Source organism: Misgurnus anguillicaudatus, chromosome 8 (assembly GCF_027580225.2).
Source record: "Misgurnus anguillicaudatus chromosome 8, ASM2758022v2, whole genome shotgun sequence".
NCBI lineage: Eukaryota > Metazoa > Chordata > Actinopteri > Cypriniformes > Cobitidae > Misgurnus > Misgurnus anguillicaudatus.
This window is the reverse complement of record NC_073344.2, coordinates 12,801,527-12,820,546: the sequence shown is the minus strand read 5'-3', so window position 1 is coordinate 12,820,546 and position 19,020 is coordinate 12,801,527. Positions and strand designations below refer to the sequence as shown.

General features: G+C 38.3%; 2 protein-coding genes across 4 annotated transcripts in view; one reads left to right on the top strand and one right to left on the bottom strand.

Annotated features, from left to right (window-relative positions):
• gabrb3 (gamma-aminobutyric acid type A receptor subunit beta3) overlaps positions 1-8,140 on the bottom strand; it is a 116,827-nt gene extending 108,687 nt beyond the window's left edge. Inside the window, exon 1 of one of the 3 annotated variants that reach the window (XM_055214366.2) lies at positions 7,672-8,140. In XM_055214366.2, the coding sequence (XP_055070341.1) occupies positions 7,672-7,766 (95 nt within the window). In that variant the 5' untranslated portion in view covers positions 7,767-8,140. The remainder of the gene's footprint in view (positions 1-7,671) is intronic. The other 2 variants (XM_055214363.2, XM_055214361.2) reach the window with 2 other exon arrangements.
• Positions 1-18,491, top strand: part of gabra5 (gamma-aminobutyric acid type A receptor subunit alpha5) — a 48,588-nt gene extending 30,097 nt beyond the window's left edge. Inside the window, exons 7-10 of the mRNA XM_055214367.2 lie at positions 6,301-6,444; positions 8,982-9,134; positions 12,634-12,845; positions 16,522-18,491. Coding sequence (XP_055070342.1) covers positions 6,301-6,444; positions 8,982-9,134; positions 12,634-12,845; positions 16,522-16,824 — 812 coding nt within the window. The 3' untranslated portion in view covers positions 16,825-18,491. The remainder of the gene's footprint in view (positions 1-6,300; positions 6,445-8,981; positions 9,135-12,633; positions 12,846-16,521) is intronic.
• Positions 18,492-19,020: the final 529 nt, after the last annotated feature.

The following is a 19,020-nucleotide window of genomic DNA, read 5'->3' as shown; positions in this document are numbered from 1 at the left end:
CATTATCCATTCAGATTTCCATTATAGAAGGTCTACATGTCACATACAGTTTCCAGAAGTTGATACTGAAGTTAATAGTACAGATATCTGGGCTAACTGAGAAGTGTATCGGTTCACAAAACACAGCGAACTTGGGCTTTGTTCTTCAAAAGATATGGGAACATTAGGCAACACAAGAGACAAACATGATAGCAGCTTGATTTGTGTAATGGCTGGAACAAGCTGAAATATGCATTGGATTGTGCCGTGGTAATTGTATACCAGAAGAATATGTTTTTCTATCCATACACTAGCATTTTGAAAAAGATAGAAATGCTTTCAAATTAGCACAAACAAAACACACAACAAAGTACCAGAGGAAAATAGTTATGCGATGACAAATTCTGTTATATCATTAACCACCATTACAGAGAAGCGGATGCTGTGATTTTAGTAGAAATATAAAAAACAAAACATGTCAATTTTTTAAAAAGTCCCCCTGTGGTGAAAATCAAGTTTTTATTGTTGTTTATATGTCTACGTGGTGTTTTGTAAATGCTTTAAAACAAACTATGTGCAAATGTATCATTCAACACAACTGAGTATTTTCTCCATAAAATTGGAGCTTTCCAAAGACAGACCCAAAACCGCTGTTTGAAATCGCCTCGGGTTGTAACCAATCACGTTAACACAGTTGAACGAGTGGATCAGGCAGACCGAGCCATAGATATATATGCCGCATAGACTTCAGTTCTACTTCTGTGATGCTCACACGTGCTTCTCACACAACCCATTATCACGAAACTACGTACCTATAGTCACATAATTTTGTGAGTGTTTTCCGTGACACTGACACGTTTTTCCACCTTTTTGCGTGAACATGTCACGTATTTCTGTATTTGTTACTCAACTGTTTTGTCCTATTTTCTTACCATTGTCGCTTCGGTTTAGGGTTAGATTTACATAAATGACATCCTTACCCAAACCCAACTCTAACCCTTATGCCAGACGACAATGGTTTAAAAATCATAAAATATAAAAAATAAATCATGAAAAAAGGTATAAACCAATAATTAAAGTGACTTTCTAACGCAAACACCAAATCTAACCGTAAACCGAAGCGTCAAAGGTTTGAAAATAGGACAAAACAGTTGAGTAACAAATACGTGACAATGACACCTAAACAGAAATACGTGACATGTTCACGCAAAAAGGTGGAAAACGTGTCAGTGTCACGGAAAACACAAAATTACGTGACTAGGTACATAATCTCGTAATACAGGGTTGTCTCTCAAATGCTCTAACCTGTTATCATCAGCGCTAAAAACAAAAACAAAAAACGTGTTACAAACGCACAAGTTCACATACGCATTCTGAAAAAATCAGCTATGTGTCTGGAACTGCCGAACGTGGCATCTATGTTCATTTATATCTATAGTCTGAGCTAATGCTATTGAGTGGAAGCAGTGACTAGTATGATTGAGTAGAGGCGGAGGCTAATTTGCATATTCACAGATCCATGTATACTAAATGAGGCAAGGGTGTTACATATTAAGGCATGAATAAATTATCGTCACAGGAAAAAAAACTTTTACATACATGTATGCTGTTTTGATGTTTTTAAAGATGAGGTTAAAGATTTGGGCCCGGTTCCCCGATAACGCTCACTCTTAGCACACTACGAAGGCTCAAAAAGATATATCTTAGCAAAGTTGTTTGTGTTCCTAAGTGTGTTCCCCGAAGAGTCTCTTAGGAAGCTTCTTAACACGCTGCCTCTAAGTACGACGTAACAATGTCGCTGTCCCGAGTGAAGGTGCTGAATTATTTGCGATCGATCGCTCAGGGATCGATTCTCCACTTCACGCGAAGGTGCATTACGGCGTTAAGAAAGACAACATGCTCTATACAAATGGAACATTACTCAAATTATTCCAGTAACATTTATTTTAACATAGTTTAAGTTATCCGTCAAATATAGACTATTAATTAAATTATAAAATTGTCAGTAATACGGGTAGACGAACCGGGTATTCCTCGCTAATCATCCACGTTAAACATGGGTTTAACGACTTTAAAAAAAATATTTAATACCCTTTTATACTAATGGTAATGTACTACGATCAGAATTGATTGGCAAGCAGCTGCAGTTCTGTTTAATGTGGTATTGCTGGCCATTGTTTAATGTTTTCAATAAAAAGCAATATCTATAATGAACAGAGAGAGAGAGAGAGAGAGAGAGAGAGAGAGAGAGAAAATTAGATACAGAATTATGGTCTGAGAAGATCCAGCAGCTCCATAATGGGTTGTCTTGGGAGGCAATTTTTTTTATTTAGCCACGTCAGGCAAAATGTCATAAGTGTTGCCGAATAATAAAATTGTCATGGACTAAACGGTTACGCGGCCGGTGTCGAAGTCTGTTCCCCCTGTGTTTCCCTTTAGTTTAGTCTTTTTATCGCGTTTTTATCACATTATATGTTTATTCTTTATATACATTGAAAGTTTTAATGGCTACTGAGATGTATATGTGTGCATTTATGTAATGTATCTTGACTGTTCTTGATTGTAAGTCAGTTATTTTTACAGTATGAATCATATTATATGTATAATATATATTTATTATGTTTGGAAACATAACAGTTTTAAAACAAACAGTAGAGAAAAAAGAAAAGAAAATGACAGGCTATATGTTAAAAGACATACAACTGTCAAATATGAAATATTTAATAAATTGTGTAATAGAATACATGATATTATTGCTTTTTAGTATAACCAATTGAAATCTTTGATCTTTCTAAATAAATTATAAATATAACGTGATGAAAACGCTATAAACGTAGAGGGAACAGACTTCAATGAGGAACAAACACCGGTGCCGTCTTTGATTCATTAGTTCTGATACCAAATAAAGTCAACTGCATAAATAGTCCTGTATCCATTGCAAAATATTTTATTATAAGTCTTAAAAATGTCCATAACATAAAATCATTGTCAGCATACCATAGTTTGACTTGTACTGCGCTGCACTGATTTCTAAAGACTGCGGCGATAGCGTTTTGCGCTCAAACAACGCTAAGAGAGAGCTTACGAATGGTCCAGACCAACCTTACGAAAGTGTGACTTACAGAAGATATACTTAGCGTACAAACGTTTTGGGAACCGTGCCATAGAGTTAAGAGAGAGGTTAAGGAATAGGTTAAGAACTACTTAGCGATAAGAACGTTTTGGGGAACCGGGCCTTGGTCATTCCAAATATATGCTAATTTTTATTTTATTAATTTTTCCTTAAATTGCTCAAAAAGGCTCTCTGTTCGCTGGCTGCGTGTTAGCCTTACAATCTTATGTGGCTGGTGCAGTATAGAGACTTAAGAGGTAATATGCGGACTTGTCCTCAAGTGGACGTCCCATTCTGGGAAACATCTACGTGAGTGGCACTGACACTGCCTTTCTTAAATGTGCTTTATATAATACATTACTTTGTTTCAGCATAATACATATAATTTTCGTGGCACCATTCAGAGACATTTGGGCTATTTTTATAAAATTTTGTAGGGGTGTGCAACTCCCTTGTGAGTGCCGTCACCCATACAGAACCATATTCTAGTGGCTTCTAAAGTAGATTTTCTGTTGATGAGCAGCTGTGTTTGAGCTTGTGTATGTCACGATTTAGTTTAGAGAGGTTCTTGAGAACTGTAACTGATAAGTCTTTGATTTTTCTACATGGGAAGATGAGACTGAGAATTGAAGAAGTTTTTAGGAACTTGGATGGGGTATTCTGAGGTTGCGTGTGTGTGGGCTGAACAACGTCTTGATGGCCGGAGTCAATCTTAATTGTGCTGGAGACATCCGGCATGAGAGTGGTAAGATTAATGCTTTGCGTCAAGATTGAATGTCACAAAGGAAAGAGCGTCTGAAAGCAAAAAATAGTGACGTACTGTAAAAGCAAATGTCAGTGTAAAATGGCAGCTGTTTTGTTTGAAACAAGCATTAGAATTGTGTTTGTTTTCTACATGATGATTAAAAAATATATTAATTTAATTGATAAAAGATGCCACTGTTTAATTGGTGCTGCTTTCTGCAAAATCATTGCATTTTTGTACGAGAAACAAGGATTCGGCTACAAAAGTCACAGTGTTGGATGGAAACAAAGGTTTAATATCATAAGGATGGAAATGTTGTGTTTGCTCTAGATTCATCGGCTCTGCTGTTTCGTTTGTTAAGTAAAAACACTCATTGCACTCATTTCTAGCATATGCAGAAGATTGGCATCAGTTCAGGAGATGTCACTTTGTTGAAGTGCCCCTTTTTTGTCTTCAAGTGTGATACAGGTGTGTACCTCAAAGTGTTCTGATCCTATTTTGCCACACAGGTGGAGATGATAGAATGTATTAAAGTGGCACTAAACTCTGCAGTCACAGAAGCATGTCTGCTGTAAAGAAAGCAGATATTTTGTGTGTTGTCTGAATATTGGAACAGTCATAGACGATGTATATTTATAAATATAAAATGTTATTTGCTGTTGTGTATAATAATTGCTAAGTATGGAATAATGTAGGTTGTTATTGCAGAAATAAGCCCTGACCAGTGTGATCACTCGTCGCTGAAATAATCATCCTACCCTAAACCATATACTCTGTGTCACAACTGGATCCATTTATTTAATCTGAACTTTATTTCTTTACAGGTGACATGATTGTGTTGACAAATGAAATCGGCTACATGCTGCGGTTTGTGTTTAAAAAAATCTTAAAGAGTAGTCGATTCCCCTAATGGAATCGATTCCAACCTTTGGAATCGACTCTCAATTCCCAACCCTTCGGAATCGATTCTTCCAGGTCTAGTTTTGAGCAGTAGTTATCTGAAAAGAACTAACCTTGTAATGTTGCGACTGGCCAATCAGAATCAAGAGTGCCGTGTAATAAACATAATACAACAAGACCTGTAAACCTGTTATATGTAGTTAATACTTATGAATCACAAACTTGATACGCATTTACAGGTCAAAGTTCACCAAACTTTACAAACTTTCTGCATTTGTGGTCTTGTACAAAATAGCAATGTGCAATGCGTGATGTGAATTTGCAGGTCAAAGTGATTTTAGGTATCAATTTCGGTTCAAATATTTATCCTAATATTCTTTAAAGGATTAGTCAATTTTCTTAAAAATACAGATAATTTACCCACCACCATGTTATCCAACATGTTGATGTCTTTCTTTGTTCAGTCGAGAGGAAGTTGTGTTTTTTGCGGAGAAGGGTCCAGGATGTTTCTCATTTTAATGGACTTTGGTGGACCCCAATACTTAACAGTTTTAATGCAGTTTAATATTGCAGTTTCAACGCAGCTTCAAAGCACTCTAAATGATCCCAAACGAGGCATAAGGGTCTTATCTAGCGAAACGATTGTCATTTTTGGTAAGAAAAATAAAAAATATGCAATTTTATACCACAACTTCTCTTCTTCCTCCGGCTGTGTGACGAACCAGCACGACCTCACGTTATTGTGTAATGCCGTGGAAAGGTCACGTGTTACATATATGAAACGGACCATTTTAAACAATAAACTGACACAAAGACATTAATTAGTATCATTCCACATTCAACAACGTCGGAACGGTCCTCTTTCTCCACACTACTGGGGCGTAGTTTTGGATACGTCATCCGTGATGACGTATTACGTGAGGTCGCACTGGCGCGTCACAGGACCGGAGGAAGACGAGAAGTTGTGGTTTAAAAGTGCACTTTTTTTTATTTTCTTGCCAAAAATGACAATCACTTCACTAGATAAGACCCTTATGCCTCGTTTGAGATCGTTTAGAGTCCTTTGAAACTGCAATTTTAAACTGCATTAAAACTGTTAAGTATTGGGGTCCATTAAAGTCCATTAAAATTAGAAAAATCCTGGAATGTTTTCCCTTAAAAAACATAACTTCTTCTCGACTGAACAAAGAAAGACATCAACGATTTGGATGACATGGTGGTGAGTAAATTATCTGGATTTTTTTAAGAAAATGGACTAATACTTTAAGATAAATTCTAAAATATACAAAAGACTCCATTGTTGACATGTAATAGATGGAATAATAATAAAGTGAATGGCCCAAATATAATGCCTTTATTTTAGACTTTGGTATCTTGGCAATCAAAGATCTACATCTTTTAAAATCTGTAGAGGAGGAACATGTGGCAATATTTGGAGACCAAATCCAATGTCTTAATTTGGTCTCAGTTTAATATTGTCATATGAACATGTGTTTCCTTCATATTGGTGCATAATCTAACAAGCAGGCGGTTATAGAGTGTTCCCTTCTGTATGTCTTTCCAGATGCCTACCCTATTTCCGAAGTGGTATATAAGTGGACTCAAGACCCTGCCAAGTCTGTGGTGGTTGCAGAGGAGGGGTCCCGTCTCAACCAGTACCACCTGACTGGCCAAACAGCCGGTACCGAAGATATCAACACAAGCAGAGGTAAAGCACTTCATCTGACTCAATCTCACCTGCCAATCACTGCACTCAATCAGCTTCACGGTTTATTTATGATGTCTCTCCCCATATACAGTAGTGAGTCTGCTTCACGTCATATATTTTGTCACACACAGCGTAAGACATCTGAACTTCTCACCTCTTGCATCTCACGCGTTATCACAAAGGACTGTTTCAGTTACGTTCCCCTACATATGCCGCACATCGTGACATCATTTCTCTTAAACAATGTGATGGCCCTTCTGTGGCTTTTTCAAATCAAGCTGGATGACAAATGTGTGATGAGGATTTAAATACACCTCCCACTCAACGCCAGCTGTCTCTACTGCTACAGACATGAAGATGAAAGAACCAAATAGAGACAGAGAGGAAAAAAACAACACTTATCCCTGTCCTGAGCCATTGGGTCTGGAGGGTTAATCCCCGCCCCTCCCTATCAGGACCATGTGATGTCAGTTAAAGGCCAATGGCTGAAGCCTGCGATGGACACATGTGAGCCGTGCGGGGGTGCCTGGGCAGACTGGGTGACATCTGCCTAATTCTCTTATGTAAAGATATACTCTTATCATTGCTGTCTCTACCTTTGTAATCATTACACAGGATGTGCGGGGGGTTTCCCCCTGTTCAGCCTGTATGGATGTGATATACGGACAGCCATGTTCGATAAGACATTATCTGATTGTGAGCCAAGCAAGTGCTATCAGCTATGTTAAACACATCACCCTTTTAACCTTTTGTCTGTACTTTAAGAAGCTCAGGCCATGGCTTTGCTTTCTGAGGAGCACATTTTGACCTGTGTTTTATGTGTTTCCCTTGCTTGACATGCAGGACAAAGGTCCCCTGGTCATTACCGCAGCTAATCTGAGGTGCAAACCTCTTTACAACATCAGAAATAGATCCACCAGGACTTCCTGTCATGATCGCAACTGAGCTCAGAAAACCCAGCAGGAGGAGAACCAGAAAGAAAGATCAAATTCTGCCAAACAGGGGTGAAATTATCTCCCGCGGAAATGTCAACATTCAATCACTCTGCCTGCACTGTAAAGACATCCAGATAACCTGTCACCTTTTATTAATAAGAATTCCCATCCAGAAAATAGCACATGCCCTCCCCAGCAGTTTCATATTGATTTAAAGGCTCGCCCCTCGGGATCTTTTCTACTTCTGTCAAACTTTAGCTACGCTATTCATATATGAAAGTACTACACTCACCAGTTGACCAACATGGCAGCATTGTTCTCCGCGATAAATGGTAGCTCCCCATAAACGCTCCAAAAGCTAAGCAGTAAAATCCACCAGAGTCGCATGTTTGAAGTTCTCAGTAGAGTCCCACAGCGCAGGGCACATCCAAGGCGTAATATCTCAAATGGGGCACTGCCAGTCCTGCTCTCTTGCCGGTCATTGGAATAAAGGGGCGAGCGAGAAACGGGGGATACCAGGAGCCCCTCTCGACGAGGACATCCTTGTCCCCCAGGGCCTTCACAAAAAGCACGACGTTTAAACTTTTCCTCGAGGTGTAATCCTCAACAGCTTTGCGTTCCCTTCATTTGATCCAATTGAGCTTCCCGCTTTGTTCCTGGTTAGATTTTCTCTTAGTTTTGTTCCTGTTTTCTTTTGTTCACCTGCTCTCTCTGTGAACTAAAAAGAGTATATCCTGAACAAGGATGCCCTGGCCCGACAGAATGGATGAAACTATTGAAAGAGTGAGAGATAGAGAGAGAGAGAGAGAGAGCAAGAGAGAGAGAGAGAGAGGAGCCTGCAGAACGCAGATTGTGACAAGGGATTAGTGGGACACAAAAATCCGATTTTGCCAGGAGAAAGCAGCAGTCATCAGTGGATTTTCTATAGTTTATCAGACTGTGTGGCTCGATGGGATTTTTTAAAAGCTTTAAATTCAATCTTCGCTTGGTTAACAGGATATGATGTTTTTTTCACTCTATTTCCTATTCAAGTTAATGATTTACTGCATGTGTTCAGTGTGCGAAAGACATATAACAGCTTGGAGCTACACACCATCATTGTTGTGTTTAGATTTGATCTGTTACATGCTTAAAATGTCCTACATTTAGGTGCTTTACTGTATTTATTGCTATTACAACTTTTGTTTATGGATAGGTTTTACAAAGACATTACAAGAACTGTCCACTGTTTGGTGCTATTGAGACCACCAACCAGGACCTCATATGATTTTTACTCTAAAAAACAACAACAAACATGTTACGTTTTACAGAAATCGAAATCCACTAAACTTCCATACTGACATCCTATTCATTTTAATGTACTCAGTATTATGTGTCTATATTTCCTTTCTGCCATTTCTTACCACTTCTCTCTTTCTCATTTTCTCTTTAAACCTCTCGGCTGGTTTGCACTTATCCCCCCGAGGCTTTAATCACACTCTATCCCTCTATTCTTAGTCCCTTTGTTCCTTCAGCATCCTCTCTTACTTATCTTTCAATCACTGTTTCCAATCCCCATCCTTTTCTCTAATTTTTCCGCTCTCCCGTTTCACTCTCCTGCAGGTCAATATACCGTGATGATGGCCCATTTCTACCTGAAGAGGAAGATTGGTTACTTTGTGATCCAGACTTATATGCCCTGCTTCATGACTGTCATTCTGTCCCAAGTGTCTTTTTGGCTCAACCGAGAATCTGTCCCCGCCAGGACCGTCTTCGGTTAGTGCTTCCTTCGACCAAAGAAATGCCTTGAAGGGACATTCCACTTTTTTGGAAGGTGTGCACATTTTCCAGCTCCCCTGGGGTTGGGCGTTTGATTCTTGCCGTTTTGGAATCCATTCGGCTGTTCTGGCGCTAACACTTCTAGCATAGCTTAGCACAATCCACAGAATCTGACTACACCACTAGCATCGCGCAAAAAAACAACCAAAGAGCTTCGATATTGTTCCTGTTTAAAACTTGACTCTCCTGTGGTTACATCGTAAGACCGACGGAAAATCCAAATTTGCGATTTTCTAGGCAGATATGGCTAGGAACTATACTCTCATTCTGGTGTAATAATCAAGGACTTTGCTGCTGTAACATGGCTGCAGCAGCCGTAGTGATATTACACAGTGACCGAAAATAGTCCCCTTGGTTACTTTCAATAGCAGGCGACTACTTTCGGTCAAGTTTTAAAAAGGAAAAATATTTTTAGCGCGATGCTAATGGTCTAATCAGATTCAATGGATTGTGCTAAGCTATGCTAAAAGTGCTAGCGCCAGACCCGGAGATCAGCTGAATGGATTCCAAAAACGGTAAAAATCAAATGTTTAACTCTAGGGGAGCTGGAAAATGAGCATATTTTCAAATAAAGTGGAATGTCCCTTTAAGATCTCATTATCGTCTGCTGAATAGTATCACATATTTTCTCCCGAAGGCCGAGAATCAATTAGAAACCTTTCACTCACCTACTGTAGCGTGCACGGACGTATCTGTCATGTCTTTAGCCTGTTAATTAATGTTTTGCTTAATACATCGATAATTCTCATCAAAATGGAAATCGGAATTGACTAATGCAATCAGAGGGAATGAAAAGCTGTTTTTGTACCTATTCAACTCAAAATACCTTGCATTGTGTCTTGGCAAATAATAAGCAGAACGAACCGACAGTCCACAAGGAATATGTACCCACGCAAACAAGTGCATCTCCATGACTGGGCTACAAATGACACATCTAAACAAACAGCTTTCGTGTACACAAACACACACAAATGCATATTTTATACATATATATATACATGAACAGACACTTAGAGATTCACCTGCTGATATTGCACATGCGAAGATGTTTTATTTGCATAGCCTGAGGCTTGGAGATCCCAGAGCCCTATGCCTGAGGGACTGTAGTATCATTTATATTTATGTCTAAAAGAATCGCTGTCCTCCTCTGCCTCGGGCTATCTGCAGATCTCTGTCTTTGACAGGGACAGCACACCTCCACTCTTTCAGACAATTCCCAAGTACTGTTCTCTGGTGCTTTGCACAAAGGATTAATAATGATACTGTTACTCCAATGCCGTTTCAGATATTAAAGGACAGTTCACCCAAAAACAAGAATTCTGCCGTGTCGGACCATAACTTTTAACTTAATTAAAGTTAATTGTAACTATGTAGGCTAATGACAAAATAACAAATGTCCATACATGGTACACTATATGACAACAAATATTAAATTTAAGCAAATTTGAGCTTAAAACAAGCAAAAAAGCCAATGGAATAAGAAACATTTTCTTGAATTAAGTGTTTATGAAAAAAGTAAACTTATTTCAAGAACATTTTTCTTATTCCATTGGCAGATTTTTAAGTGGTTTAAGCACTAATTCATTTAAAGTTGAAAATTTTTAAATTATTTTCCTAGGTCATTTTGAAAATATTTTTTTTAATAAAAAAATTTTTTTGATACTTTTTTACTGAAAACAAGACAAAAAAAAACTAAGTAAAAAAGTTTTATTGCAATTTTTGCAGTGTATATGTGCATATGACATTTATGCATTTGGCAGATGCTTTTATTCAAAGCGACATACAATGCATTCAATTTAATTATTTTTTGTTTTTAATCAGCATGGGTACCCTGGGAATTCAGACCACCACCTTTGTATTGCTAATGCAATGCTCTACATGAACAAATATGAGATTTAAAAGTTATGAAGGCTTTCACTAAAAGCCTGAAATCGCATACTGTGACAGTACTAAATTAGATGGCCGCAACACATGCTCCGGTCTTCCGTAAACGTAATTGGCTGGCTTGCACTAGGTTATTTGCATAAGGCGATCTGATTGGCTGACGCACACATTGGCGCTTGAAAAGTTAAGAAATATTCAACTTCTGCCGCGAGCAACAGCAGTGACGCGACATTAACAGATCCACAATTTGCCCCGTTACCGCGTTCGAGCAGTTTTTAATAAAACAACTTTTCTCCTTCTTGTTTATTGGATAACTTCTCTCCCAGCAAACCGCTCACGGGATAGTCAAATTTAATTATTTAATATATTTAATTAAAGGGACAGTAAGTAGGATTTTAAGTATTTTATTAGTCAAAATAAATGTCTTTATTCATAAATATGTCCTCGTTGGTGTCAAATGACCTCTGGCAATGATCTGACTTTTTTTGTAAGCTTATAATTTATTTTCTTTACTTACATTGAACGGGTAAGTCCATGTCAATCCGCCATATTGATAAACTATAATAGCAGAGAGGGACAAAAAGCACTAGCCTACCAACGCGTTTCCTCAACGCGTTTTCGTTTAGAACACGTGAACCAGCTGAAACGGACAAGGAGATCAGTGAGTTCATAACGGTTACCGTAGTTGCAACACGTATTTGAAAAAGTGAGGCGCTAGAGAGCACTGTTCGTTTGAAGGCTAAATACAATTTCACCACTAGATGGGGGAAATCTTACTTATTGTCCCTTTAAAAAGAATCACATGAAATAATCTTTGTTTTGGGGGAACTGTCCCTTTAAGAAATAGTTACCCTGTCGGTAAAATCCAACATGAAGTCTCATAATCTAATGATGAGATTAGGAGCATCAAAGTTTGATTTCACTCATTGATTTTAATCTATATTTTCACAGAATGTTCTTTACGTCATATTTTATGTAGAAAACAGTATAATCACAAAAAAACAAGATTATAGCTGGGTTTTCACAGACTGGGTCACATTGATATCCTCTTTGACCATTGTTGCTACTTCTTGTACATTTTGTTCTTTGATAGTCTGCATTTGTGGGAAATGAAAACAACCATCTGTGCTCCTACTGTAGCTGATTTGCTTTGTTTTGTTGTTGAGATGAGTTTATGATTTATGAACCAATATTTTATTCATGCACAGTGGTCTGAATATTAAAAGAATTATGTCACTGTATTTGATGAAAGAGAAGCATTTCCCCGCTCAGTGCTAGCTGCTTTCACAAACTCACTCTGCTCCTACTTAAAAGTTTTTGATTAATTACGTGATAATTTTCAGTAAGCAAATAACATTATTAACATTGCTTAAAAGCATCCAGAATTTCATTATAATGTTTTGCAGCTCAACTGTTGCTCATATTTAACACTATTTACGAAGTGTATATGCAATATCTCCTGGGTGGATGAAATGGAGCAATATATTGCAATGTTTTATATTAACAATATATACGTTTCAGTCTTTCTCTCTATCTCGTTTTCTCCTATAAGGTGTTACCACAGTGTTGACCATGACCACCCTAAGCATCAGCGCCCGCAACTCTCTCCCCAAGGTGGCGTATGCCACTGCAATGGATTGGTTTATTGCTGTCTGCTATGCCTTCGTGTTCTCAGCACTCATTGAGTTTGCCACAGTCAACTACTTTACCAAACGCAGTTGGGCGTGGGATGGAAAGAAAGCATTGGAGGCCCAGCAGCCAAAAGTAAGTGAGTTTATGTGCGGATTTTTATGCACTGGGTCTACAATTATTCCTATTCTTAGATTGGAATTGGAACATACAGTAATGGGAGAAAATCACAATGAGTCTATAATTTTTTCACAAATAGAGTTATATCGTGGGAAAATAAGTATTTAACACTTCAGCATTTACACAAATGGCATTTGCCATTTTGCACCTTGTTCTCTTCATGTGTTCAATACTTATTCCCTGTGTTATTTAACTTTATTTATTATGACTCAACTTGTATACTTAAATGTTCTGATTTCTTTGTATGAATTCAATATTTGGCCCACTTAGAAATCCCTGATAAAAATGTTGATGTGTCAAATACTTATTTTCCCCGCTGTATATTGTTTTGGCTTATGATTTAATGCAAAAAGCAGATTTATAGCATTACCTCAGTACTCAAAACTCTCAGAAAGACTGTTCAGTTCGGTTTGACATGAATGTTACAATACTTGTCTCATAACAGTTACACTTTAATTCTTGCTTGGTTGATTTTAACCAAATGCTCTGTAAATATTAGACAGAACACATGTTGGATTATAAATAAACCTATGCTGGGTTGTTGTTAAGCCAACTATGTGTTGAAACAACCCATCATAGGTTAATTTATTAACCCCACATGTGTACTGTCCAATATTTACCCAGAATTGGGTTAAATATCATAGGTCAGACGCTTTATTAGACGTGCTCCAGTTGTGTTTAGCTACTGCCGGTTGTCACATTTTGAAACTCTAAAGGATTTAAGCCAAAATGCCCTTTAGACCAGCCATATCATTGAGTTTTCGAAAAGCTGCTTGTTTTTATTGTACATATAAATACCAAAATTTTATACAGTATGCAAGACCCAGGTGGTATTTTTTTATTCATACAGACTGGTACACACAACAGAATCCAAAGAGCGGTCCATGCACATATGACGTGGTGAGTGTGTTAGTAAAAGCTCTACAGTTGGACCTCTGAAGGTCAGATCTGAACCTCAAGCACAGCTAACTTAAATGTCACCCTCACATTTTTAACAAACGCCAACGTACACCTCCGTGGAGCCTTTTTTACAAGGGCCCCTGCTGCGAAGTTCTTCTGTAGGCAAGGCCGTGTAGTGATGGTCACAACGGTGTTCATTATCTGTGTGGTTTAATTTCTCATGCTTCTGGAGACTTGAAGCAGTTAAAGCCTCTAAAGGTTATTCTGTGCACACGTTCCATAGTAAAGAAAAGATGAAGGAGAATGAATGGGGCTGGATAGAAGTAGAGCACGATCAATACGTCTATGCAACTCAAAACCTTTTGTCGTCCACCCACATGAGCAGGCATTGTGCCAGATTGCCTCTGCCCACCTTCTCACCTTAAACCGAGTCTCCATAGCACTCACACACACTGTATATCCACCTATAAGCATTATAGCAGGATTTTAGAGTTGAAACCCTGTTGGAAACCTATTTTCTGCTCTGTTTAAAGAATACAAGGTACTGTATCATAACATTTGTGCACAGGCACGTGCACACATGAAAGGGAGCTTGAGCACCTGCCCTTTTTGTTCCTCGAGAGAAAGTGCCCATTTTGGGAGGTGTTTTGTTTTTAATATATGTACGCATATATGTATTCGCCCTGAATGGACCTCATGGTGTGTGCAGTGTTCATGTGTTTGACTACATGCTGCACTGCGCAGACCAATTGACCTTTTTGAAAACTCCTTAAAAGGATTACAGCTGTAGATGATATTTGTGACCTTGCCTGTAAAAACCCTTCTTAAAGGGATAGTTCACCCAAAAATGAAAAGTCAGTTACTGTATCATTTACTTGTTCCAGACCTGTATAAATGTCTTTGTTCTGCTGAACACAAGAAAAGATTTTTTGAAGAATGTTTGTAACAAAGCAAATCTGGGGCTTTAATAGTAGGAAAAATATTACTATGGAAGTCAATGGTGCCCCAAATGTTTTGTGTTCAGCAGAATAAAGACATTTTTACAGGTCTGGAACAACTTCAGGGTGAGTAAATGATTTTTGTTTTTATTTTTATATTTTTAAATTTTCCAGGTCTGGGGCACCATTTACTTCCATAGTATTATTTTTCATACTATGGAAGTCAATGGTGCCCCAGATCTGCTTTGTTACAGAACAAAGAAATTTATACAGGTTTCAAATAAAGGGTGAGTAAATTATGACATAGAAGTCTTTTTTGGGGATTTACTGTTTTGTACATAAAATAATCGTACGTAATGTAAAGAATGTTCTGTAAAAATATATAAACTTCATTGTTGGGGAAAGGTATTTTTTAAAGTAATGCATTACAATATTAAGTTACTCCCCAAAAAAATAACTAAATGCGTTACTTAGTTACTTTTCATGGAAAGTAATACATGCATTACTTTTTCTTACTTGGCTGATGTAGGGTTCACACCAGACGCGGTAGAGGCGGCAAGCGCGAGTAATTTACATGTTAAGTCAATGGAAAGACGCGATTAGGCATCCTGCGGTGCGGTAGGCGCTGCGCGAATGGTGCAGAACGCACGGAATGGCGCTTTCCGCGCGAATTGAGCGTTGTCGCGGGAAACGCGCGAGTTGAAAAATCGGACCTTCGGCGACTTTCCACGCAGCGTTAACCAATCAGGACCTCGCTGTAGTAGTGACGTGATTACAGGAAGCGAGTGGAGTCGCAGAAGCCCCTCCCATGATGCGAATTTCCTCGTGAATGTCTCGAATGACTAGAATTTCACACGCGGCTTTAACGCGTGAATGAAGCGAGTAAACTCAACTGTTCAAGCGTCCAACTACGCGCGAAAAGCGCGTTTTGCCGCCTCTACCACGGCTGGTGTGAATGCACCATAAGGCTTGATCTCTTTCAGTTTTATGACTTAGAAGTTCTGCATTTTAGAAATTGCATATTTCCATCACAAAAATGTGAAGCTCTGGCCTGTCATCTGCGTTTTCTGACTCAAACTGTTCCTCAAACGTGACTACATTCAGTTTAATTCAGTACATTCTTTTTTTTTTATTAATTAATTATTTCAAATTAATTAAAGTTGCATATTAAAGTGTACATTTATAAAGTAATGCGTTACTTTACTCGTTCCTTTAGAAAATAAATATTATTACGAAATGCACGTACTTGTAATGCGTTACCCCCAACACTGATAACCTTGATATCTTTAATATTGACAAGGCCATGTCAAAAATTTAAATAAGTCTGAAATGGATAATCGAAATCAAACTTTAATGCTACAAATCTCATAAATAAATTATTTCATAGGCAGGGTCACATTTGACCATGTTTGTGTATGGCTGTGTAGAAATGGCTGTCTAGTTGTGAAAAATGTATTAAAAAGATGTCTCAAAGTCGCTTACACATATTCTTGGCTCAATTCGAGTGCATCAGGTTGAATCAGCTCTGTTGACAAGCCCTTTGACCGTAGTCTTGGCTGCTCTATTATACTGTCTCTTTATTCATTAATCTTTTCTCCAAGCTCTGCAGAGGTCTTTGTTTAACGTTCAGAGCCAGATCCCTGTTAACACTTAACTGTATTCCACCTTTAATTAGAAGGTTACGACCTTCAAAACGGTTCATTATCTGGGCAGTTAGTTAGCGGATTCACTCTCACAATGAGTCTCGTATAAAGACGGCAGACTTATAACGATATTATCTTCTCACCTTTCAGAAAAAAGATCCATTGGCGCTCTCCAAAAAGCCAAACAACGCCTGTTCGTCTGGAGTCAACTTCACCCCCAACATCACGAAGGACGCGGCTATCTCCACCATCTCCAACAGCACCGCTGTTCAGCTGAAGAGCGCCGAGAGCAAGCCGGCAATGGACCCCAAAAAGACCTACAACAGCGTTAGCAAAATTGACAAGATGTCCCGGATAGTGTTCCCTGTCCTCTTTGGGACTTTCAACCTGGTCTACTGGGCCACATACCTCAACAGGGAACAGGTCATTAAAGGAGCCGTTTCGCCCACATAAAATGGTTGATCCCGTGCTGACGACGGTCCCTCTGCATCCTCTTTTTCTTCAGTATTAAATGACAAACTGACCCTGCAAGAAATTATGCCAAGCACTTATTTACTGCACTTCTCACTTCGCTAATCTATAAGGGGAGTGCTCCTGTTGAATTTCCCTACTGATATCATAAATTGCATGATAGATTCAAAGCTCTATGGGAATATTATTGCCATATCTGCCTTGACTTTCTACTTTATATTCCCCTGTACTACTAGGATTTCATTGGTTACCGCATTCATCTCACAAGGAAATGAGCACCACACAGGCTATCGTTTCATTCATTCCAAAGGATGTAAACAAAAATAATGCATTTGGCATCAACATTTATTACAGAATCGAGATTTAAAAAGTACAGCAAGGCCAAATGCTATGCAAAAACATGGTTTTCTACTACGTATATTGTAATCAGTGATTGCTTATCAAAAATCTTTGCTTTGTATGAAAGGACGTCTCTTCTTTACATTTAGACTTAGCATCAGTAGGGAGGCAGACTTCATACAAGTGCTCTGGAATGTCAATTGCAAGACAAGTTCAATTCTTGTCATTTTTTTAGGCTTTTTTGAACTAGCTAACTAGCAGTGTGCACCCTAAAGGCAGCTTTTCACACTTTAGTCTGAGGTTTTCTGCAAAGTGAACGAGGTGGAGACTTTCAAATGATTTGTACATAGCTTGTGTATGCTTTTGCTTTAATGTAGACACGGCTTAACGTTAGCGATGATGAGGAGCTTAAAAAACGCTATTCTAATGTGCAGCCAAAGCGACGTGAACGCGAGCTAGCTCGCTTGCGGTGATAACGCAGATTTGTATTGTGAAATATAGTAGGCTTTGACAGAATACGGCATTTCTTTACAGTTATTTAACGTAGCTTTTCATGCTGTTTAGGCAATCGTCGATTTCTTACTTTCTCTGTGCTGTTAATTGTGGAATTTGATATTCTGGATCAGGTTGGACTGGTTGGCAAAAGCCTTAAATGTTAACATCTACAGTAGGTGAAATAGGGCTCATTTCTTTGTGCTGCCACGTAGATTAATATCAGTGGAAATCAACAATATATGTAACATGCCCGAGGTAAATCATTATTCAGAGCGGATTCGAAAAACGGATAGATAATGAAAAACAGAGTGTGAAAGAAACTCGATTTGGTATGAGATATGTTTTAAAGATGGTAGCTTCTGTTGTCAAGCATGAAAAATGAAGCTTGTTGAAACTGACACGTCACACCAACACACCAGCTCAAGCCTTCCATTGAAACGCATGGCTACTTTTTTAGGGACTAAAATTGAGGGAAGAACGGTGGCCTTGTTAGCGTCAAACTTGGAAAGACTTGGTTATTATACTGCAATTATTCTGTTCTGAACTTGTTACACGAATGTGAGCTGGCACAAAGAACTACTGTAAATGACCACATGGATCCACATGTAGGTCATTAAGGGGGCCGACTACAGCAGCCAATACACCATTACACCATATAGTACTCAGGCCTATACGAGTGAGAATTGGAAAAAAAATGAGTTAAAGAAAGTAAGTAATGTGCCCATTTACAATACTGGATGATTCCAGAAATGTACAGCTGTTCCTTGAAGCATACATGTCTGAAGCAATAAATTCATGCCTGATATGTTTCTTGACTAAGTTCTGTGATTGCTCTGATCTACAGACATAACCATTTGGTTTGCTGTCACTATTTTATTTTTATTGGTTACAGTGGAGACCAGTACAATTTACATCATACACGCTTAAAACTTAAGGTGCTTTATTTTTTAAAATAAAATTTGGTTTCCCAAAGAAATCCCCCCAAAATGAGAAAGCTTATGCGGATTTTAAATGTTCTTTTTGGAACCATACAAAACCTATTAGTAATCTTTATATGAACCAAATTTCCTCATCAGATCTTTTATTACACACTTAAAAAGTATCTACCTGTACATATTAGTAGCTCACACACATACAGTATGGAGGGGTCTGAAATTGTCATTGTAGGTGCATGTCCACTGTGAGAGAAATAATCTAAAAAAAATCCAGAAATCACAATGTATGATTTTGTAACGATTTTTTTATGATCCAGCTGCAAATAAGTATTTGAACACCTGTCTATCAGCTAGAATTCTGAACCTCAAAGACCTGTTAGTCTCCACTCCATTTATTATCCTAAATTAG